Below are 24,100 nucleotides of genomic sequence, written 5' to 3'. Positions count from 1 at the left end.
GGAGTGCAGCAGCACAATCTCAGCTCACTGCAGCCTCGACCGCCCAGGCTCAAACAATCCTCCCACCTCAGCCTCTCGAGTAGCCAGGACTACAGGTACGCGCCACCATACTCAGCTAATTTTTGTGTGTTTTGTAGAGACAGGGTTTCACTAGTTGCCCAGGCTGGTCTCAAACTCCTGGACTCAAGCAATCCTCCCACCTCAGCCTCCCAAAGTGCTGGGATTACATGCATGAGCTAACACGCCCAGCTAGGAAATACATTTTTCCATATTAATTTTTTGCTGTGTTTCCTCTTGAACACTGTGCCTTAATTTCATTGACTAATTTACTCAAATGGCTCTGAAATTTTTACGATCAATTTGTAAATACCCTTTGTATATAATAAAGACAGTATCCCTTTGTCATATTTGCTAACAAATACCCACCTGCTGGCAAATTTATTTAGATTAAAAGTTTCTATTCTTAGACATTTGTGGCTGCAGGTAATATTGTTTCTGTTATGTAGTAGTTTTATGTTTTTTACATAAAATAAATTTAAAAGGACACATTTGGCTAACGCAAATAGGTTTCTAAAGTAAGCCAGGCATAGTGGCTCACGCCTGTAATCCCGCAGTTTGGGAGGTCAAGGCAGGGGAACTGCTTAAGCCCGGGAGTTCAAGACCAGCCTGGGCAGCAAAGCAAAACTGTCTCTAAAAATAAAAATTAGCTGGACCTAGTGGTGTGTGCCTGCAGTTCTAGCTATTCAAGAGGCTGAGGCAAGAGGATACACTGTGCCATGGAATTCAAGGTTGCAGTGAGCTGTGATCATACTATGCACTCCAGCCTGGGTGACAGAGCAACACCCCGTCTCAAAAAAAAAGAAAAAAAAGAAAGAAAGGAAAAAGAAAAAGAAAAAGCCAGGCTGGGTGTGGTGGATCACGCCTGTAATCCCAGCACCTTGGGAGGCCAAGGCAGGCAGATCACCCGAGATCAGGAGTTCGAGACCAGCCTGGCCAACATGGCAAAACCCCATTTTTACTAAAAACACAAAAAAATTAGCCGGGCATGGTGGTGTGTGCCTGTAATCCCAGCTACTCTGGAGCTGAGATGGCGCCACTGCACTCCAGCCTGTGCAACAGAGCAGGACTCTGTCTCAAAAAAAAAAGAAAAAGAAAAAGAAAAAGCCATTCTTCCTATCAAGGTCTGATAAACATTCAAGTATATTTTCTTTTGCTCAGAGGTTCTGGAGGGGCTCACGCCTGTAATTCCAACACTTTGGAAGGCTGAGAAGGGCGGATCACATGAGGCCAGGAGTTCAAGACCAGCCTGGCCAATATGGTGAAACCCTGTCTCTACTAACAAAATACAAAAATTAGCTGGGCATGGTGGTGCATGTCCTTAATCCCAGCTCCTCGGGAGGCTGAGGCACGAGAATCACTTGAACCTGGGAGTCAGAGGTTTGCAGTGAGCCAAGATCATGCTACTGCACTCCAACCTGAGTGACAGAGCAAGACTGTCTCAAAAAAAAAAAAAAAGTTCTGGAGGATAGGGAAAAAAAGTATCTTATCTTTTTCTTTTCCTAATATTTTCGCTTTTAAGTCTTAGAATTTGTTTAGATTTAAAATAGAAGATAAAAGATTAGGGTGACTTTTAAAATCAAACTACAAAGCAGATATTCCAGTACCACTTAATAAATAGTACCCCCTCCCCTGAATGATCTGAGAAACATCCATTATAATACATTCAATACCTATATATAACTGGCTCTATTGGGGGAACTATTTTATTCCATTGATTTACACACTACTCTGCTAGTTATCATAAAAATTTCATTGCTAAAGGGTTACACTAACATTTCAGATTTTTCTTTAATAATCTCACCTATTTATTCTTCCAGATGAACTTTGGGATCTGTCAAGTTCTAAAACAAATTCTGTAGTTATTTCCTTTAGAACTGCATAACCTACAAATTAATTTTAGAAGAATTTATGTCTTTAGATTATTTAATGTTTTCACCCAAGAACAATTTCCCACTATATCCCACCAAGTCTACTTTTTTCTCTCAAATTGTTTTAAAAAAAAATTGGGCCAGTCGCAGTGGCTCACACCTGTAAACCTAGCACTTTGGGAGGATCACTAGAGCTTAAGAGTTCAAGACCAGTCTGGGCAACACAGTAAGACCTTGTTTACACACAAAAAAATAAAAAAATTAGTCAGGTGTGGTGGTGCTCGCCTGTAGTATCAGCAACTTGGGAGGCTAGAGAATTGCTTGAGCCCAGGAGGCTGAGGCTGCAGTGAGCTGAGATCACGCCACTGCACTCCAGCCTGAGCAGCAGGGGTAAGATCCTGACACACACACACACACACACACGCACGCACGCACGCACACACACACACACACACACACACACACATGGAAAGCAAGAAAAGAAAACCAGACCACACACGGTGGCTCACGCCTGTAAACCCAACACTTTGGGAGGCTGACGTCAGAAGATCGCTTGAGCCCAGGAGTTTGAGACCAGTCTGGGCAACACAGCAAGACTTCATCTCTACAAAAAAAAAAACTATTTTAATTAGCCAGGTGTTTAGCCAGGCATGGTGGCATGCATCTGTAGTCTCAGCTACTTGGGAGACTAAGGTGAGAGGATCGCTTGAGCCTGGGAGGCAGAGCCTGCAGTGAGCCAAGATTGTGCCACTGCACTCTAGCCTAGGTGACAGAGTGAGCCCCCTTCCTCCCCCAAAAAATTAGCTGGGCGTGTTGGTGCACAACTGTGGTCGCAGGTGCTTGGGAGGCTGAGTTGGGAAAATCCCTTGAGCCCAGGAATTTGAAGTTGCAGTAAGCTATGAGCGCTCCACTATATTCCAGCCTGTGCGACAGTGAGACCCTGTAGCTAAAACATTTTTTTTTAATTTTTAAAGGGCCAGGCGCAGTGGCTCACTCCTGTAATCCCAGCACTTTAGGAGGCAGAGGCAGGCGGATCACTTGAGGTCAGGAGTTTAAGGCCAGGCTGGCCAACATGGCAAAACCCCGTCTCTACTAAAACTACAAAAATTAGCCGGGCACGGTGGTGCGTGCCTGTAATCCCTGTAAACCCCTGGGAGGCTGAGGCAGGAGAATCACTTGAACCCAGGAGGCGGAGGCTGCAGTAAGCCAAGATCACGCCACTTCACTGCAGTCTGGGTGACAGAGCAAGACTCTGTCTCAAAAAAAAAATTTTTTTTTCAAAAGGTCCTCATAAAGATCTAGTTTGCTGCAAAGGAGACTCAATCTTTGTCCAGTTATTTATACTAACTCCTAAGATGTTTACTTATCAGACCTGTTCAAAATTCTATGTAGCTTTCTTCTAAAACAAAGTGGAGAAGTACTCAGTCTAATTATCTTACAGAGAAAATAACCAGGCTTTTACAAACTACTCCACCACTGATACTACCAATCTCTGTTTTGAAGCCTTCACTGATCTGCTGTCTGCCTTTTATTTCCTGAACAGATACTGTGCACAGGCCTACACAGGTAATAGCTAATGTCAATATACATGGACACTCCTCTAACTGTCTGAATCAGTGTTATGTTTACTTATCTGATAAAACTTCAAAAAAACTGGTAAAATACCAGGTTGTAACCAATCCACCTTGTTTTTTCGAGACAGGATCACATTATGTTGCCTAAGCTGGTCTCAAGCGATCCTACTACCTCAGCTTCCCAAGTAGCTGGGACCAGAAACGCGCCACCGTGTGCTCCCCCTTGTTTTTAATAATGCTAAATAATTCCAAAAAATAAACTATCACTTTTCAAATACCTCTAACATTTTAGACACTATGCTACACACATATTTAATTTTTATTCTCACTCCTAAAGAGGATTAAGTATAACCATCCTCACCTTGGAGACGAGCCAATTGATTAAGAGGTTATGTGCTCTGCCCATGGCCAAACATATAGGAAAGTGCAATGAGTTGATTCCAGAGTATGAGTTCTTAAACTAAGACATATATTATTTTCCTAGCTACAATTAAATGTGTCTGCTAATAACTACCTGGGAAAATTTAGCATCAAATTTTCTAACACTAATATCTCCAAACATTTAAAATGATAAAAGAAAATAACCATCCAATAAGGGAACTCTGTTATATGGTAGCATACTTTATAATTTTCTGATGGCCTTATCATGAAGCACTTCTACTCCAGAATGATTCTTGCACTGGCATAACAGATGGTCCTCTAAAATTTTCAGACCAAATTATCTTGTTCAAAACTGAACTTGCTCATTTAAGATGATTCAAGTCTTGTGTAATTTAAAAAAAAAAAGTGACCCCACTAACACCTACACCTCTGTAGCTATTTGGGGAAGAATTAAAAACCAAGCTATTAAATGTTCACAGTGAATTATTTTGCGGCCAATTCTCTCCTATTTAAAGCAGACTGCTTGTATTTTAATGTCAGCTCATAATACTGGTATTTGAGGTACTTGAATCTTATAAAACTGCCTGCTCTACAGACCTCCTGAACTGAAAACGACCAAAATCAGATTCCTACTCAGCCAAAAACCTGCAGTCATCTTTCACCCTTTCTTCCTTCAATCCACCATCTAACTGGTCACCAATCCCTATACAACCCATCTGCCAAACTCTTAAATTTGTTCTCACTAATCCAGTTGCCCTGAAGTTCCTATCTCAATCAACACTTGTCTGTTTCTATTCTCTCCTTCCTCCAGTTCTTCTCTCTGCCAGGGTGTCAAAGTGATCTTGATCAACAGAAATCCAGATGTGTCAAATTTTCCTTACAGGTCTTTAATAATCCTTCTTAAATGTGAGGTAGAGTCCACGCTCTTTCACATGGCCTACAAAAGCCATCATAGGTTATAAAAAGCTCCTCTCTACTTTCTTAACATTATTCTCGGAGCTTTCCAAATGTATCCTGTACTCCATTAATATTGAAATACTTGCAACTGCTAACAAAACACACTCATTCAATCATTCAGTAAATATCTACTAAGGACCTACGGATCAGGCCCTATTCTGTATCTCCTTGCCTTTGTAGGAATACAGCAGTACATAAGACCAGCTCTCGTGGTGCTTACTTTAAAGAGACAAGACAATAAAACAAACAAAACCCCCCAAAAAGCAGTATTTCAGAGAGTGTAACCTTTTTTTTTTTAGATGGAGTCTTGCTCTGTTGCCTAGGCTGGAATGCAGTGGCACAATCTTGGCTCACTGCAACCTCCGCCTTGTGGGTTCAAGCAATTCTCCTGACTCAGCCTCCCGAGTAGCTGGGACTACAGCCAAGTGCTACCACACCCAGCTGATTTTTTTATTTTTCATAGAGACAGGGTTTTGCCACATTAGCCAGGCTGGTCTCAAACTCCTGGCCTCAAGTGATCCACCTGCCTCGGCCTCCCAAAGTGCTGGGATAACAGGCGTGAGCCACCGCACCCAGCCAAGATAGCATAAGCTTTGTAAAGTCAGTAAAACATTATTGATATAAAAAGTGTAACGGGGTAAATTTAAATCAGGGAGACAGTCTTCAATGGATGTAACATTTGAACTGAGAGCTGAATGGTATGAAGCAAACACCCATTCAGAAGATCTAGGGACAGAAAGTTTCAAGCAGATGACAAACAAGTACAAAAGCCCTAAGGCAAGGATGTACTTGGAGGGTTCCACAAACAGAAAGAAGGCTAGCGTAAGTGTAATGGGCCAATTGTTAGGTAGTACTCTGTTGGAGAGCTGGGTTGGGATTATGTTAAGAACTTGCAAGCCTAAGGGTTAAGGAGCTGAGTTTTAGTTAAAGCCAATTAGAAGCTATGAAGGGTTCAAACTAGGAAGTCGTGTGATATAATTACGATTTAAAGATATAATTCTCAAACCAAGTGCGGTAGCTCATGCCTGTAATTCCAGCACTTCAGGAAGCTGAGGCCAGAGGATTGCTTGAGCCCTGGAGTTAAAGACCAGCCTGGGCAAGATGGCCAGACCTCATCTCCACAAAAAAATGAAAACATTAGCTGGTGTGGTAGTGCACGCCTGTAGTCCTAGATACTCAGCAGGCTGAGGTGGGAGGATTCCTTGAGCCCAGGAGTTCAAGTATGCAGTAAGCTGTGATTGTGCCACTGCACTCCAGCCTGAACAAGAGAGCAAGACTTTGTCTCTAAAAAAAATTAAAAAAAAAAAATGTATATAATTCTCAGGACAGGTGCAATGCAGAAGCTCACACTTACAATCCCAACACTTTGGGAGGCCAAAGCAGAAAAATCCCTTGAGGCTAGGAGTTCAAGACCAACCTGGGCAACAGAGCAACACCATGTCTCTACAAAAAATTTAAGAATTAGCCAGGCAAGGCGGTACACATCTGTAGTCCTAGCTACTTGAGAGGCTGAGGTGGGGGATCGCTGGAGCCCAGGAGTTCAAGGTTACAGTGAGCTATGATTGTGCCACTACACTCCAACTTGGGTGACAGAGCAAGACCTGTCTCTAAAAATAAATATGGTCAGATGTAGTGGCCCATGTCTGTAATCCCAGCACTTGGGAGGCTGAGGTGGGCGATCACTTGAGCCCAGGAGTTTGAGACCAGCCTGGGCAACGTGGTGCATCCCCATCTACACTAAAAGTACAATCTGGTCATGGTGGCATACTTGTAGTCTCAGCTATTCGGGAGGCTAAGGTGGGAGAATCACTGGAGCCCAGGAAGTCAAGGCTGCAGTGATCCAGCCACTGCACTCCAGCCCAGGTGACAGCGATACCCTGTCTCAAAAATTAGTTAATTAAAAACATACATACATGCACACATCTACATATATAATTCAGCCTAATATGTACAAACATTGTAAAGGAGCAAGAGAGAAAAAGCAGAATGATTAATTAAGGAGGCTACTGCAGTGGTCAAACCCTTTGGTAGTTTGGATCAGAGTACTGACTAGCAAAAGATGAAAATAAATAGCAAGCTATGGATACACTGTAGAGGGAGAGCCACAAGGAGTTCCTGATGGATGGATTCATACCTTCATGCATTTGCACATACTGTTTTTCACGCATGCTTCCAAATCTGTCTGCCTAGAAAACTCCTAAGTATCCTTTAAACCACAATTTAAATCTCACCTCTGCATAAAACTGTCTCCAATCTGCCCAGCCCAATTAGTTGTTAAATTATCTATATTCCCAGAGAACCCTGAATATGTGCCTAATCTACCATTTACCACTCTATGTTTTACCCACATACATCCTTACTAGCCCGCAAGGGGAAGAGTAAGCAAGAGCCAAGTCTCATTTATCTGTATAACTCCTCCAGTGGCCATCTCATACTGTCCCTACCAACAGGCTTCTAAAAAGCTCAATAAGTGGTTGCAATACTTACCAAACAGAGATTTAATATTCAGAGAGCTACCTAAAATTTGTTAAGAATCTAGTAATCTTTTCTAAAACTTCTCTTCATTCAGATCGTCAGAAGAAAAGATAGGACTTTCCCACTTCTCATCTAATTTTTATTCTTACCACACCTTTTTAACATTAAAATAAACCTCAAATACTTCTGGAAAAGGGAGATAAATAAAACCATATAATTGGTGTAATTTGACTACCACATCAAATAGTATGAATAACTACCTTATTGAAGGCAGCATAGTTTGCTGAAATGTTTGTGCAAACACTGGCAATAACCTTTTCAAGTATATGGGTGCCATTTCCGGATCTCCTTTGGGCTCATTACATTCTTCTTCATCTTTGTTTGTATCTTTCTTTTTCTTATCATCTCCTTTATTAACTGGACACATCCAATCACCTACAGACAAATATTTTTTAAATAAATACTTTTTTGGAAACTTTTGCTTTCAAGGAAAAAAACCTTAAGATATATCCAACTTCAAATAATAATTATCTCTAATTAGCAAATACACTGAAATTAGAACATTGTTTCAATGATGCTTATAAGAATACTAAAGAGCACTAGTAACTTCAATGAGCTCAATAACAAATTAAGAAGATAATTTTGGATACTCCACTTCGTTCCAAAAATTATTTCACAGAGCTTCTGGATTCATCAACCCTCTGAAAACTTAAAATTTTGGTCAGCCGGGAGCGGTGCCTCATGCCTGTAATCCCAGCACTTTGGGAGGCAGAGGCGGGCGGATCACGAGGTCAGGAGATTGAGGCCATTCTGGCTAACACGGTGAAACCCCGTCTCTACTAAAAATACAAAAAAAATTAGCTGGGCGCGGTGGCGGGTGCCTGTAGTCCCAGCTACTAGGGAGGCTGAGGCAGAAGAATGGCAGGTAAACCCGGGAGGCGGAGCTTGCAGTGAGCCGAGATAGCGCCATTGCACTCCAGCCTGGGCGACAGAGCAAGATTCCACCTCAAAAAAAAAAAAAAAATTTTTTTTTGGTCAAACTACCTATCTAAACAATACCAAAGTATTCTTTATCTGACATTCCCATATTCCTTGAACTTTAGATTTTGGTTATTCTGGAATCAGGCAGTCACAATCTCAAAGAACATAGAAAATTAAGTTGTTAAAGGTTTATTAAATATAAGGATATACATATATAATTATTTGACTTCATAGGAATAGTTCATTTATATAAGGTTAATGTGTCTACAGAAAGCTATGGAAGTGAAAGCTGAAAAATAACAGTAGATGGCTTCAAAAGAAAGAATGTAGCTCTCACCTGGAGACTGAAGAATAGCTACCACTTCACTATGGCCCCTTTCTCGAGCTTTATCTAATGGAGTTTTCCCATCTTCATCTCTCAGATCTGGATTTGCACCATGCCGTAACAGAGTCTAGAGAAGAAAAGCATTTAATTTGAATGTAACAATACTTTATTTCTTTGACATCCAACTATGTAAACTAAAGATTTTCCAGAATTACTTAATCAAGCAGGTGGCAATCCATATCTCTGCCTTTGCACTTAGTACCTTAAAAGCAGCCTATTCTGTAATCTCAGCACTTTGGGAGGCCGAGGTGGGTGGGTCACCTGAGGACGGAAGTTCAAGACCAGCCTGACCAACATGGAGAAACCCCATCTCTACTAAAAATACAAAATTAGCCGGGCATGGTGGTGCATGCCTGTAATCCCAGCTACTTGGGAGGCTGAGGCAGGAGAATCGCTTGAACCCAGGAGGCAGAGGTTACAGTGAGCCAAGATCGCTTGAACCATTGCACTCCAGCCTGGTCAACAAGAGTGAAACTCCATCTCAAAAAACAATACAAAGCAGCCTATCGTAACTTGAAAAACTTATGAATTAATTGTACTTGGTTATTTATCATCATCTCAAATTAAGTATGTTCCATCTTAACATGTCACCTTCTCCATCAAACTCTGCCTCCCAATTTCTTTAAAGAGAGGTACTGTTTAATTTATGATCTGGCAATCAACGACATCACCTCCTATATACTGCCAATTACCAAGTTAAGTCAAATTAAATTTTAAACCAAAAAGTCAACCAGGTGTGGTGGCTCACGCCTATAATCCCAGCACTTTGGGAGGCTACACCGGAGGATCACTGGAGGCCAGGAGTTCAAGATCAGCCTAGGCAACATGGTGAGAGCTCATCTCTACAAATAATACATAAATAATAAAATAAAAATAAAAATTAGCCAGTATGGTGGCACACGCCTATAGTTCTATAGTGACTCCGGAGGCTGAGGCAGGAGAATCACTTGAGCCCAGGAATTCAAGGTTACATGAGCTATCATTGTACCACTGCACTCCAGCCTGTGAGACAGAGCAATACCCTATTTCAAAAATAAAAAGTCATCGATATATCCACCTCTATACCCACTAACACCTTAAACCTTTCATAATTTCATACCCAGACTACTTACTCACAATGGCTCAATAAAAACTTTTTTGCTAACAGCTGACTTTAAAAGTGCTTGAAAGGGAAACTCTAAAACCTTCTTTGCTCACTCAGTATTAGTCACCCTTAGAAGCATCATTCTCTCTAAAAACTAACCAATTCAAACAAATAGAATTCAGGCTTGAAGAGACCATTCTTCACAGGCTAGAAAGCTACGAACCTGTTATTGAAAATTTTGTTGTAGTGTAAAGATAACAATAATAGCAGCTACCATTTGAGCACCTGCAATATGCTGATTACTACAGTAAATCTATACAATATATTTTCTAATTCTCACAATAATCTTGCTAAGAATACATACTTATTTTATAGATAAACTTAATAAATTGTCCAAGATCATATAGTCTTTTTTGTGCATAAGCTGAGACTCGAATCCAGGCATGCACAACTTCAGAGTGGACTAACCTCGTACTATACCAAATAACTTCACGATTGGCAGATTACAGACACCTAGTTCATACATTTGATGTAAACCTTTTCATTTAACCTCTTTGGACCTCAATTTCTCTAACTGTAAAAATAACTCCCCAAAGTCCTTTGCTAGTCTGAGTCTAGTGATTCTTCTACAAACAGAGTATTTGGCTGGGTGCAGTGGCTCACACCTATAATCCCAGCACTTTGGGAGGACAATGCAGGTGGATCACTTGAGGCTAGGAGTTTGAGACCAGCCTGGCCAACATGGCAAAACCCTGTCTCTACTATAAGTACAAAAACTAGCCAAGCATGATGGCACACGCCTATAATCCCAGCCACTTGGGAGGCTGAGGCACGAGATCGTTTGAACACAGGAATTCAAGGCTGCAGTGAGTAGCTACTGTGCCACTGCACTCCAGCCTGGGCGACAGAGCAAAACCCTGTCTAAAAAAAAAAGAAAAGGAATATTTTATTGATGAATACAAACAAGAGAAAATATAGGCAAAGTTATTCATTGCCAAGAGTAATAAATTGGAAACAATCACATGTTCAACACTAGGTGACTAGTTGAATAAACTTGTAGTACAGGATATGCATACAGATATAAAAAAGTTCTCTACATGCTAACAGGGAGAGATCTCTAATTTATCTTATTAAGTAAAAAAACAAAGTACAAGTGAGTGTATAAGAAAAGGAGGGAACACATATATATATATTTGTTTTCATTGAATCTGTATTAGGAAACACTAAAAAGAAAAAACTAATTAAAAACACTTATAGTGAGTAAGGGGGAATGAAGTGGATGGAGATGGCATGGACATAAAAGGTTTTATATCATTCTAATTTTTAAACCATGTAAATGTTAAAAATTAGTAATTTTAAAACCTAGACTTTACCTTTGCTACTTGAGGTCTTCCAAAACATGCAGCATAATGTAATGATGATGACCTTTGACCTCTATTAACATCTGCACCTCTCTCACAAAGAAATTCTACCTGTAAAATGATAACGAATCATAAAGCTGCTTTTTATTAATATTTCTATCCTTAATTTAAATACCAGCTTTTATTTATTAGCTTACCATTTCCTGAGTTCCAAAAGCAGAGGCCCAGTTTAATAGAGTCTGACCTACATCATCCATAAAATTTACTTCAAAGGCTGAAATTTTGAAGGAAAAAAAAAGAAACGTATTTTTAAAGCCAGTAAAATACTAAACTTTTCTAAAGACTGAACCATTTTAAGATCGTCATTAGTCATCATCTAAATAAAGAGCCAAGAGAGTGTTTTAAATATTTAGGTCAACTATAGAGCAGTACATAATCAGCAAACTTGAGATCAGCTAAGAAAAAGTATTTAAGTCCAGGCACGGTGGCTCACGCCTGTAATCCCAGCACTCTGGGAGGCCGAGGTGGGCAGAGGTCAGGAGTTTGAGACCAGCATGGCCAACATGGTGGAACCCCATCCCTACTAAAAACACAAAAATTAGGTGGGTGTGGTGGCACATGCCTGTAATCCCAACTACTCGGGAGGCTGAGACAGGAGAATCGCTCAAACCCAGGAGGCAGAGGACGCAGTGAGCCGAGATTGTACCACTGCACTCCAGCCCGCACAACAGAGCGAGACTCTGTCCCCCCACTAAAAAAAGAAAAAACATTTGAAAATGTTTAAACCACTGGAGATTCACAAGGCTTTAAGTCTTAAAAATAAACATGAAATAACAAAGGAAAACACTAAATACACAACTAAATAAGGTAGTAGTTGCTAAAAGAGGCTAATCTACATCCATAATCCAAAGAACACAGAAGAACAAATCTGATGACCCAGAAGCATCTTTCAGGAATTATATTTGCTCATCACCTCATGTAGCAGTCAAAAAAAATCTGCATTATTATAATTCATTCACATCAGTTCCTATCAATCTTGAGAAAACCTTAGAATTTATAACATCTCCTTCAGGTAATAAAACAGAAATTTCAAACTTTATAGAAGTTTTACTCATTCAACAAGCATTTATTCAGGTTTCACCAAGAACCAAGTTGATGATTACACAATTATACACAGGGATAGGGGAGAATATTGAAGGGGTGCCACTTTGTTATCTGGATTTCTAAGAGTACTGTCCGAAAACTAGAAACTGCCTATATGGTTATCTCACAACTTTCTTTTTATATTTAAAAAAATATTTTCTGACCTCCTGTGTCAATTGCATCTATAAGTGCATCGGTATCTTTACTTCGAATACAATCTATAAGCTGCCGATGTGAGCGCTCCCCAGAACTATCTAATCTCCGGAGTCCTGGGATTCTGCCTGTAGATCCAGCACTAGACTTTGGCAAAGCTTTTCGTCCTTCAAATAACAGCACCAAGAGAAGGTCAACCAAACGCATAGTATCAAGCACACATCTTTCATCACCCTGCAATGCACTTTCAATTGAATCTGGAAGCTCCGACCTCAGAAGATCCTAGAAAGAGAATGGGAAGAAAGAAGTTTAATATATTAGCATTATACAAAAACACTTTTTCTGAAGATTAAAAAGCAAATATTCAAAAACATTCTTACATGTGTTACTACCGGAGAGCCTCTGCAAAGTGTTGAGAGCAGACTTACAATTGTTGACACCTGATTACTCAATTTGGAATCTGCAGTGGTGGATGGAGCTCCTGTGGTGCTGCGACCTGGTTTGCATGCTGATGATGGTCCTGAAACAGTACCACCAGCAGCAGCCATTCGAGATAACAGCTCCTCAGTTAATCCATGCTTGGCTAATGGAGCTGGGTCAACACCACGACGGGTAAATCGGTCAGCCAGTGATGCAAAGCATCGCAGAGCTCCATCTGAAACCTAACAACGTGAAGAAAATGCCCACAGATAAAATTCACCTAAAAAGGGTTAGTAATGATCATTTCAATACTGACACTATAAGAAAGGCAACTGCAGCAAAGTGATTAAGCATGTGATCTGCCTAGATTTGAATCATGGCTCCATATACTGCTAACTGTGTAATCCGAGGAAGTTACTTAAACTGCTTAAGGCCTCAGTTCCCTCATTTGTAAAATGGGGATATTAATGGTACCTATATCTCATTGTGTTAGCTTAAATGAGGTAACACATATAAAGAATCTAGATGGATAATAAAAGCTCAAAAATATTAACTATTATTATGTGTACCTTTGTCATGATAATCTATGATATCAACTGAAAATAACATCTGAATAATAAAAAGTCATTAAAAGCCAAGTTTTATTTTCTAAAGTATGCTAATTCAATAAGGATTTACAGATAAGATTATAAATACTGTCTTATGCCTGGCACAGTGGCTCACGCCTGTAATCCCAGCACTTGGGGAGACTGAGGTGGACGGATCACAAGGTCAGCAGTTCAAGAACAGCCTGGCCAATATGGTGAAATCCTGTCTCTACTAAAAATACAAAAATTAACCAGGCATGGTGGTGGGCACCTGTCGTACCAGCTACTTGGGAGGCTGAGGCAGGACAATCGCTTGAACCCGGGAGGCAGAGGTTCCAGTGAGCCAAGATCATGCCACTGCACTCCACCCTGGGTGACAGATCAAGACTCCATCTCAAAAAAATAATAATAAAAATAAAAAATACTGTCTTATTTAAATGAGATCTATCTTAAGTCAACAAAATCAGGTCAACAAAATAGCACCAAGTCAGCAAAATTACACTCAGTACAAGTACAGCTGTAAAAATATTTTTATGATATTTAAATTTTAAGAATAAACATATATCACATTTATAATCTTAAAAGTTTCATTCCCAAAATGGAGATTACCACATGCAGAGATAAAATTAGAGAAAGAGGATGGAATTACCTCGACTTCATCAAGTGAAAAGCACAAATTACAGTCTATCATAATTATAAACAAGGGAACACTAAAAAAATCACTTTCTGAAAATGGAAAGTATGTAACAGCAACTTATTTACCTGATGATCTTCATGTTTTAATAAACTAGACAGAGATTCTACACAAATTTCTAAAGAAGAATCTTGAGGCTCCATTTTGCCACAGAGTCTTGATACCACAGCCATAGCAGAGTGCAAGGTGTCTTTATGAACTAGATGTCCACTGTCACGAATGAAGGTAAGCACACAATTCAAACCACCAGCCTCAAAGACTGCTCCTGACTCACGAGTACATATCAGTTCTAATACCTATAATAGTAAAACAAATGTAATGAAAGAATGCAAGCCTGATTTTCAAGAATCACAGAAACAATGTGCTCTCCAAATTTATTAGTGACACATTAAAAACAGAAAAGTGAAACAAATGAAATTAATTTTAATAATACATTTTAGATGGGTGTGGTAGCTCACACCTGTGATCCCAGCACTTTGGGAGGCCAAGGTTGGCAGTTCACTTGAGCCCAGAAGTTCAAGACTAACCTGGGCAACACGGCAAAACCTGATGTCTACAAAACATACAAAAAATTAGCCAGGCATAGTAGTGGCATGTGCCATAGTCCCAGCTACTCAGGAGGTTGAGGTGAGAGTATCACTTGAGCCCAGGAGGTCGAGGCTGCAGTGAGCCATGATCGCCCATTGCATTCCCATCCTGGGCAAGAGAGTGAGACTCTGTCTCAAAAAATAATAACAACAGCTGGGCATGGTGGCTCACGCCTGTAATCCCAACACGTTGGGAGGCCGAGGCAGGTGATCACTTGAGGTCAGGAGTCCGAAACCAGCCTGACCAACATGGAGAAAACCTGTCTCTACTAAAAAATATCAAATTAGCCGGGCATGGTGGCGCATGCCTCTAATCCCAGCTACTCGGGAGGCTGAGGCAGGAGAATCATTTGAACCTGGGAGGCGGAGGTTGTCGTGAGCCGAGATCGTGCCACTGCACTCCAGCCTGGGCAACAAGAGTGAAACTCTGTCTCAAAAAAAAATAATAATAATAATATTTTTTATTTAACCCAATATATCCAGGCATCATCATTTCAACATGAAATCAATATAGAAAATTACTGATATATATTATAGTCTTTTATGTATAGTCTTTAAAAATGCATGTATACTTTATACTTATAACACATCTCTATTTGGAGTGGCCACATTTGAAGTGTTCAATAGACTTATTTGGCTACCATATTGGACAGTGCAGGTTTAGAAAGTGAAATCTGTATGGCAAGCTAAAGAACTACAAGTAATTTAGCAAAAGCTCATAATAATACTCTAACACTATTTGTCTTTTTCATTATCATTCTCATGAGTCTAGGGTAGCATTTTCCAGAAGCTAAGCATGATGTGATACTGTACAAGACTGAATGCAAAAGCAGACAGGAGGATCCAGCTGTCTACTGTAAAAACAGAGTGTTCTTAAGAGACTTGCAAAAATGCCTAACAATTCCAGTCTTCTCACTAACTTTATTTAAAAAGGTTATTTTTCATTAACCTGTTATGTATAACATGTAATTAATTTATTTTAAGATAAATAAATACTTTAAATTTATCAGTTTCAGTATCTAATATGGTAAATAAATAGACAAAACCTATATGAACAAAAGCTCTTTGGGTATCCTCAATTATTTAAGACTTGTAAGGGGATCCTGAGATAAAAAATTTGAGAACTGCTGACCTAAAGCAGCAAAAATCATAAAAAGAATGAAGCAGAAATCATTAAAAAAAAAAAAAAAAACAAGAAAAGAAAAAAGAATAAGGGGCCAGTCACAGTGACTCAAGCCTGTAATCCCAGCAGCACTTTGGGAAGCCGAGGCAGGCAGATCACCTGAGGTCAGGAGTTTGAGACCAGCCTGGCCAACATGGTGAAACCCCATCTCTACTAAAAATACAAAAAATTAGCCGCGCATGGTGGCACGTGCCTGTAGTCCCACCTACTCAGGAGGCTAAGGCAGGAGAATCGCTTGAACCCGGGAGGCAGAGGTTGCAGTGAGCTGAGACTGCACCACTGCACTCCAGCCTGGGAGACAGAGCAAGACTATCTCTCAAATAAAAAAAAAAAAAAAAATCATGTAAAATCTCAATGTATTCACCACAAATAGTTTCAATAAAGTATGGATCTAGTACTAATGCTTTTAGAGTTACATAAAGACAACAGCTTACTTTACAGGGAATACAGCAAAATAGTTAAATCCCTGGGCCCTAGAACCAAACTTCCTAATCTTCAAATTCCTAAACTTCAAGTCTTGACTCTGCTGCTCACTACTCCCAAGTATGTTCCTTAACCTCAGCATACTTGAATTTTTTTCATCTGTAACATAGAAATGATACTATTCGGCTGGGGGTGGTGGCTGACGCCTACAATCCGAGCACTTTGGGAGGCCAAGGCAGGGGGATCACAAGGTCAGGAGTTCAAGACCAGCTCCGCCAACACAGTGAAACTCCATCTCTACTAAAAATACAAAACAAATTAGCCGGGCATGGTGGTGGGCACCTGTAGTCCCAGCTACTTGGGAGACTGAGGCAGGAGAACCGCTGGAACTGGGAGGTGGAGGTTGCAGTGAGTCAACATCGTGCCACTGCATCCCAGCCTGGGAGACACAGCAACTGTCTCAAAAACAATGATAATAATAATAATAATATTATTCCTGGCACCAACCTATCCCATATAGGGTTGCTGTGAAGATTAAATGAGTTAATACCTTAAAGTGCTTAGAATAATGCCTAGCACTGGTAGGTGGTGTTTGTTGTTGTGGTGATTGTTACTATTATAATACAAAATGATTTGGGTAAGAACAGGAATAACCTATCTCTAAGTGACTACCAGGAACTGAAGTGCACTGAAGCAGCACATAACATAGCAATCACCTACAGTTTTCCTTCTAAGATAAGATTTCTTTTCGCAAGTCCCATGGAACTTCCTTTGGTGCCACAAGGGTTGTGATTTCCACTGTTCTCAACTACTCTCAATAAAGTAAGACTGAAGATAGGAAGAATTTTATTTTTTAGAAATTTGTTTTTTTTAGTAAATATATTTTTCAGTCTCTAAGTGATGTTTAAATGAGCCAATACTCATCTCTGAGAGGTCTGAGAAAAATAAGTAATGAACCAATAAGTAATACTTACCTTTACACACTGTTCAGCTAAGTCTCTGCTAGTCCTGTTGTTAAGTTCAACTACAACCAAACGATTACAAAGTGCTTTTATAGCTCCATCTACCCCAACAATCCTTCGGGTACATTCTGCAGATACATCCAGGTAGTATGTTATGGCACGGGCTGTCACCTCTAATACATTGTCTGGAGCACTTTCATCAAGAAAAATTTTGCAAAGGGCTGGTAAGAAAGTGCGAGGAGGACATCTGTAGTGAAAGAAATCATATTACATCTAGGGTTATTAAATTCTTAACAGAAAAATATTAACAAAATAATAGAAAATAAAAAGTTATAATGTAACACACTGTGCTCAATACTGTGTCTGAATGTTTATTAGGTAATATTTCTCACATTGTTTTTGCTTCCACAACAATACTCACATGCTAATTTCATCACTGCTGAAAATACCAAGGTGTAAATGGTTTAAAACAGCAGCATTAACTTGAAAGAATGTTTAAAAAAAAAAAAATGGCCAGGCATGGTGGCCCATGCCTATAATCCCAGCACTTTGGGAGGCCAAGGCGGGCAGATCACCTGAGGTCAGGAGTTCAAGACCAGCCTGCCCAACATGGCGAAACCCCATCTCTACTAAAAATGCAAAAAATCAGCCGGGCGTGGTGACAGGCACCTGTAGTCCCAGCTACTCAGGAGGCTGAGGCAGGAGAATCACTTCCGGGAGATGGAGGCTGCAGTGAGCTGAGATTACGCCACTGTACTCCAGCCTGGGCAACGAGAGCAAAACAAACTCTGTTTCAAAGAAAAAAAAAAAAAAATTCAGCACTCACCTCAAACATGAACTGCTCTGTGAAACCCTCCTTAAGCTCCCAAATACTTAAGTGGTACTTTCATGTTCCTTAACCCTCATAAAAGCAGCACATACACTGTTTAATGTATCACTTTATTTCCTTATTCACTTAAAAGTCCCAGAAGGCCAGGAACACTGCTCAATTCATATTTTTCAGAAAGAAGCACTGATTTGGGGTCTAAAAGACTGGGGTGAAAAAAAGAACAGCAACTGTGTGACTTTTCTGCGTCTGTTTCCTTACTTATAAAGCATAAGTAATAGCTAAATAACACCTACTTTAGGTCGGGCACAGTGGCTCATGCCTGTAATCCTTGCACTTTGGGAGGCCGAGGCAGGCAGATCACTTGAGGTCAGGAGTTCAAGAACAGACTGGCCAACACAGTAAAACCCCGTCTCTACTAAAAATACAAAAATTAGCTGGGCATGGTGGCACATGCCTGTAGTCCCAGCTACTTGGGAGGCTGAGGCAGGAAAATCACTCAAGCCCAGGACAGGGAGGTTGAAGTGAGCTGATATTGCGCCACTGCACTCCAGCCTGGGTGACAGAGCAAGACTACATCTCAAAATAAATACATAAAATAAAATAAAATAAAATAAATAAAATAAATAATAATACTTTATATGGTTATGAAGATTAAATGAAATCATACACATTAAAAACAGCTCAGTGCCTAGCATATTAAACTAAACTTTAGCCCCCATCCTCTCCCTTTAACAGTCTAATGCTTATTACACAAACCTGTCCAAGATAGTTCCATCAAAAACAGAATTTTTGAGATATCATTAATACTCCCTATATTTTATCAACACTTAAAATATGAAAAGATCATAATTTACATTTAGTAGAAATCTCAGCTATGTGACATCAAATACATTATTCTAGTTTCTCTAGACAGCCTAAACTATAGCTACAGACAACACAAAGGGTAATACCCTCAACATTTTAATGGAATAATTTATCTTCCTATTCTTAGTGTATGCAAATGAGTACTTCCCATACCTTTAGTAGCCTTTAAGAAATATCTGTATGAGGCCAGGCCCGGTGGCTCACGCCTGTAATCCTTGCACTTTGGGAGGCTGAGGCAGGTGGATCACCTGAGGTCAGGAGTTCAAGACCAGCCTGGCCAACATGATGAAATCCCTACTAAAAATACAAAATAATTAGCAGGGTATAGTGGCAAGCACCTGTAATCCCAGCTACTCAGGAGGCTAAGGCAGGAGAATTGCTTGAACCTGGGAGGCGGAGGTTGCAGTGAGCTGAGATCATGCCACTGCCTGGGCAACAAGAGCAAAACTCCGTCTTAAAAAAAAAAAAAATCTGTATGAATGTTAAAGTATATCTAATTCTATGGTTTAATATCCGCTTAGATGATTCTTAACTTAAAGGGTCCAGAAGAAAGAATCCTGTTAAAAAAATTTTAGGGCCCGTATGGTGGCTCACACTTGCAGTCTCAGCACTTTGGGAGGCTGAGGCAGTTCAAGATCAGCTTGGCAACATGGCAAGACTCACTATTAAAAAAATACATAAAAATAAAAAAATTTTAGAAGACATCTTTCATGCAATGACTGAGTAATCATTGATTAAACACAGGTTTTTGTTTGTTTTTTGATAGTCTCGTTCTGTTGACCAGTGCAGTGGCATAATCTTGGCTCAATGCAGCCTCTGTCTCCCATGTTCAAGCAATTCTTGTGCCTCAGCCTCCAGGGTAGCTAGGATTACAGGCACACACCACCACACCCCGCTAATTTTTGTATTTTTACTAGAGATGGGGTTTCACCATGTTGGCCAGGCTGGTATTGAACTCCTGGCCTCAAGTGATCTACCCGCCTCAACCTCCAAAAGTGCTGGGATTACAGGCATGAGCCACTCCACCCAGCCAGAGGTGTTTTTTATTAGCCAGCAACACTGGCAACCTATGACATATAGTCATTTGTAGTATTTCTAAGTCAGGAATTAAATGCCTTGAGGCTAGGTTGTAAGAGCTAGTCCAGTAGTTCTCAGGTAAGGTCACAAAACTGCCTAGCATATCAGAATCTTAAGCCTTGTTAGAGCATACTACATATGCTCTATATATGCATATGTAGTAGATGGAAGAAATGAAAAGAGACTGTTAAAGTGTTAATACTAAAGAAAAAACACAGTCTAAAAGAGTAATGTGTTTTCTTTAGAAAATAGTAGTTTTTGAATAAAGAATAAAATGAAGTTGATAGTCCAAGTATCAAATGACAAGAATAGATTTACCATATGCTTTATAGTAATACAATTATTCATCCATTTTTCTTACCCAGGGTAAAAACTGTACATCAAAAAAAATAAAATTTAAGAGCAATGCTCAGTATAAACTTAATACATTTCATGGGGGAATGTAGTATTTGCTAATTTGGGGAATAATAGTTCCTGCTGTGTTCCCTAAAATGCGATGCATTTCCTGAATAAGTATAGTTAAAGAGCCAGTTTAGGCTGGGTGCAGTGGATCACTCTGTAATCCCATCACTTTGGGAAGCCAAGATGCTCCCATCTTGAGTGCTTGAGTCCAGGAGTTCAAGAACAGCCTGGGCATCACAAGGAGACTTCATCTCTACAAAAAATGAAAAACCAAGCCAGGCTGGTAGTGTGCACCTGTGGTCCCAGCTACTCGGGAGGCTGAGGCAGGAAGCTCACGTGAATCCAGGAGATCAAGGCTACAGTGAGCCATGATCGCACCTGTGCACTCCAGCCTGGGTGACAGAGCAAGACCCTGTCTCAAAAGAAAAAACAAAAACAAAAAAAAAAAGAGCCAGTTTCAAAAAGGTCAAAACCCAGAAAGCTCTAACCTCATAGGGTCTCGGATTTTAATTGTGATCAACTGTGTTCCTAAGAAATATCTGTTGTGCCTTGGCTATTGGACAGAAAAACCAATTTGTTTTTTTAGCTGTTGAGTTACTTTTTCAACAGTAACAAGGTATCTGGGGCATATTCCTACATACGTAAAATGCACTTTTTTTAATATCAAGGTTTCAAGGCAAATCAAAGAATGTCTTTTTCTTTTTTTTTTTTTTTTTGAGACAGTCTCGCTCTGTCACCCAGGCTGGAGTGCAGTGACACCATTTCGGCTCACTGCAACCTCCGCTTCCTGGGGTCAAGTAATTCTCCTGCCTCAGCCTCCTGAGTAGTTGGGACTACAGGCACCTAACACATGCCCGGCTAATTTTTGTATTTTTAGTAGAGAATGGGGTTTCACCATGTTGGCCAGGCTGATCTAGAACTTCTGACCTCAAATGATCTACCCATCTAGGCCTCCCAAAGTGCTGGGGTTACAGACGTGAGCCACTGCACCCAGCCTCTTTTTTTTTTTTTTTTTTCGGACAGGGTCTTGCTCTGTCACCCAGGCTGGAGTGCAGTGGTGTAATCATGGCTGACTGCAGCCTCAACCTTCTAGGCTCAACCTTCCTCCCACCTCAGCCTCCCAAGTAGCTGGGACCACAGGTGTATGCCAACACACCGAGCTAGTTTTTAAAAATTTTTTTGTAGAGATGCAGTTTTGCCATGTTGCCCAGGCTGGTCTCGAACTCCTGAGCTCAAGCAATCTGTCCACCTCAGCCTCCCAAAGTGCTGGGATTATAGGCATGAGCCACTGTGTCCAGCCAATATTCCTATTAAACTAGTTACATGATAATGAGATTTTTCTTTCTGTGAGTTTTGCTAATAAAAACTCACATTACTGGCCAGGCGCAATGGCTCACGCCTGTAATCCCAGCACTTTGGGAGGCCGAGGCGGGCAGATCACTTGAGCTAAGGAGTTCGAGCCCAGCCTGGCCAACATGGTGAAGTCTCATCTCTACTAAGAATATAAAAATTAGCCAGCATGGTGGTGTGTGCCTGTAGTCCCAGCTACTTGAGAGGCTGAGGCAGAAGAATGGCATGAACCCGGGAGGCAGAGCTTGCAGCGAGCCAAGATCAAGACACCGCACTCCAGCCTGGGCAACAGAGTGAGACTCCGTCTCAGAAATTAATAATTAAAAAAAAAAAAACTCACATTACTATAAGCTACTATTATGAATACATTAATTGCCAATGCAAAAGGAAATCAGCTGGATTAGGCAGACTCCTTTCATTTACGTGGTATTTCCTGTAATACAGCCACTGATTTACGGCAAATACAGCCAAATTCTTGAAAATTATCTCTTTAATACGAAAACTTAACTAAAATTTACTTTACACACAAAAAAGGTAAAAAAAATCCCAGATTCCTAAAAATAAAGCAACAAATTTGATGTAAAACTCAGTAACCCTCTAGCAATCAGTATGTGAAAACATATACATTAAAAAAATATATAGAATTTGTTATATTTTATTTTAAATATACATAAATATAATTATACTGTATTTATGTGAAATGTATTAGCAAAAAGGTTTACATGAGTAACAAATTTTTGAAAGTTAACTCAAAGTTAATATACTTGGATACCTCTCATGCTAACAATACTTACCTAACAGAACAGGTAAATTTGCTCTAAAGTTTATTCTGTTATAAATTCAGTTGCTCATAAGTGAGGTTTTAAAAATAACAGGTTTTTTCTTAAGGGATTCAAGTGTATATTATTTCCCCTTTATTTATCTGTTAATTTATAATAGACTAGCATAGCAAATAAAATTTGCAACACATGAAATTATAGCGTATGAAACTCAAGATGGGTCAAAATTATCTGAAGTGAACGATGTTAACTCAAATTCAGATAATTCAGTCTTCAGAGAAGAGAAATTCTGCTGAACTCAGTGGAGGGCCTTTTAAGTCAAAAACTATTCCAATAATTTTGTGTCATCACTACTCAACTTAAAACTTATGAGAATTCTTGAAATAGTAAATTTTTTTTTTTTTTTTTTTTTTTTTTTTAAGACAGGGTCCCACTCTGTCACCCAAGCTAAAGTGCAGTGGCGCGATCTTGGCTCACTGTATCCTTGACCTCCCAGGCTCAAGCAATCCTCTCAAATCAGCCTCCCAAGTAGCTGGGACCACAGGCATGCACCACCATATCCAGTTAATTTTTTGATTTTTGGTAGAGACAAGTTCTTGCTATGTTGCCGAGGCTAGTCTTGAACTCCTGGGCTCCAGCAATCTTCCCATCTCGGACTCCTAAAGTGCTGGGATTACAGGTGTGAGCCACCACACCTTGCCCAAAATAATAAAATTTTAAGTGGTTATAAAGACATATTATTCAAGTGAAAATAGATGTAATCATTATCTTACACACAATTCTAAAAACTTTTCTTTAAAACAACTTTAAAACACTATTAGAAGACTCCTAACAAAAGTACTCAATTAAAATACAGGTTAAGCCATGCACAGTAGCTCACTGCTGTAATCCTAGCTTCTCAGAAGGCTGAGGCAGGATGATCACTTGAGCCCAGGATTTCTAGACCAGCCTAGGCAAGATAGTGAGACCCGTCTCTAAAAAAAAGATTAAAAAATTAGCCAGCTGGGTGCAGTGGCTCACACCTGTAATCCCAGCACTTTGGGAGGCCGAGGCAGGTGGATCTCTTGAGCTCCTAAGAGTTTGAGACCAGGCTGGACAACAAAGTGAGACCCTGTCACTACAAAAAAATACAAAAAGCCAGGCATGGAGGCGTGCACCTGTGGTCCCAGCTACTCGGGAGGCTGAGGTGGGAGGATGGCTTGAGTCTGAGAGGCAGAGGTTGCAGTGAGCCAAGATCACGCCACTGCACTCTAGCCTGGGTAAGCCACACCCTGTCTCAAAAAAAAATTAGCTGGCATAGTGGCGCATGCCTGCAGTCCCAGCTATTTGGGAGGCTGAGGCAAGAGGATCACTTGAGCCCAGGAGTTCAAGGCTGCAGTGAGCCATGATCACGCACAATGCACTTTAGCCTGGGCAACAGAGTAAGATTCTCTTAAAAAATGTATGTATACATAGACATACACATACACACACATATGCATATAGGTTAATAGTATTTATTCACAACTGAAAAGCCAATTA

General features: G+C 40.1%; 1 protein-coding gene across 18 annotated transcripts in view; it reads right to left on the bottom strand.

Moving 5' to 3' along the window:
- Positions 1-24,100, bottom strand: part of HECTD1 (HECT domain E3 ubiquitin protein ligase 1) — a 107,962-nt gene that overhangs the window by 60,811 nt on the left and 23,051 nt on the right. For 17 of the 18 annotated variants that reach the window (XM_031002007.3, XM_055361340.2, XM_031002009.3 and 14 more), the window contains exons 3-10: positions 17,291-17,525; positions 14,192-14,419; positions 12,803-13,084; positions 12,434-12,704; positions 11,324-11,400; positions 11,139-11,237; positions 8,634-8,748; positions 7,576-7,750 (exon numbers count right to left, since the gene is read on the bottom strand). In XM_031002007.3, the coding sequence (XP_030857867.1) occupies positions 7,576-7,750; positions 8,634-8,748; positions 11,139-11,237; positions 11,324-11,400; positions 12,434-12,704; positions 12,803-13,084; positions 14,192-14,419; positions 17,291-17,525 (1,482 nt within the window). Of the gene's footprint in view, positions 1-7,575; positions 7,751-8,633; positions 8,749-11,138; positions 11,238-11,323; positions 11,401-12,433; positions 12,705-12,802; positions 13,085-14,191; positions 14,420-17,290; positions 17,526-19,124; positions 19,269-24,100 lie in introns of those variants that run through there. The other variant, XM_055361345.2, reaches the window with a different exon arrangement.

This window comes from Gorilla gorilla, chromosome 15, assembly GCF_029281585.2.
Source record: "Gorilla gorilla gorilla isolate KB3781 chromosome 15, NHGRI_mGorGor1-v2.1_pri, whole genome shotgun sequence".
NCBI classification, from domain to species: Eukaryota; Metazoa; Chordata; class Mammalia; order Primates; family Hominidae; genus Gorilla; species Gorilla gorilla.
This window is presented reverse-complemented; position numbering and strand designations above follow the sequence as displayed.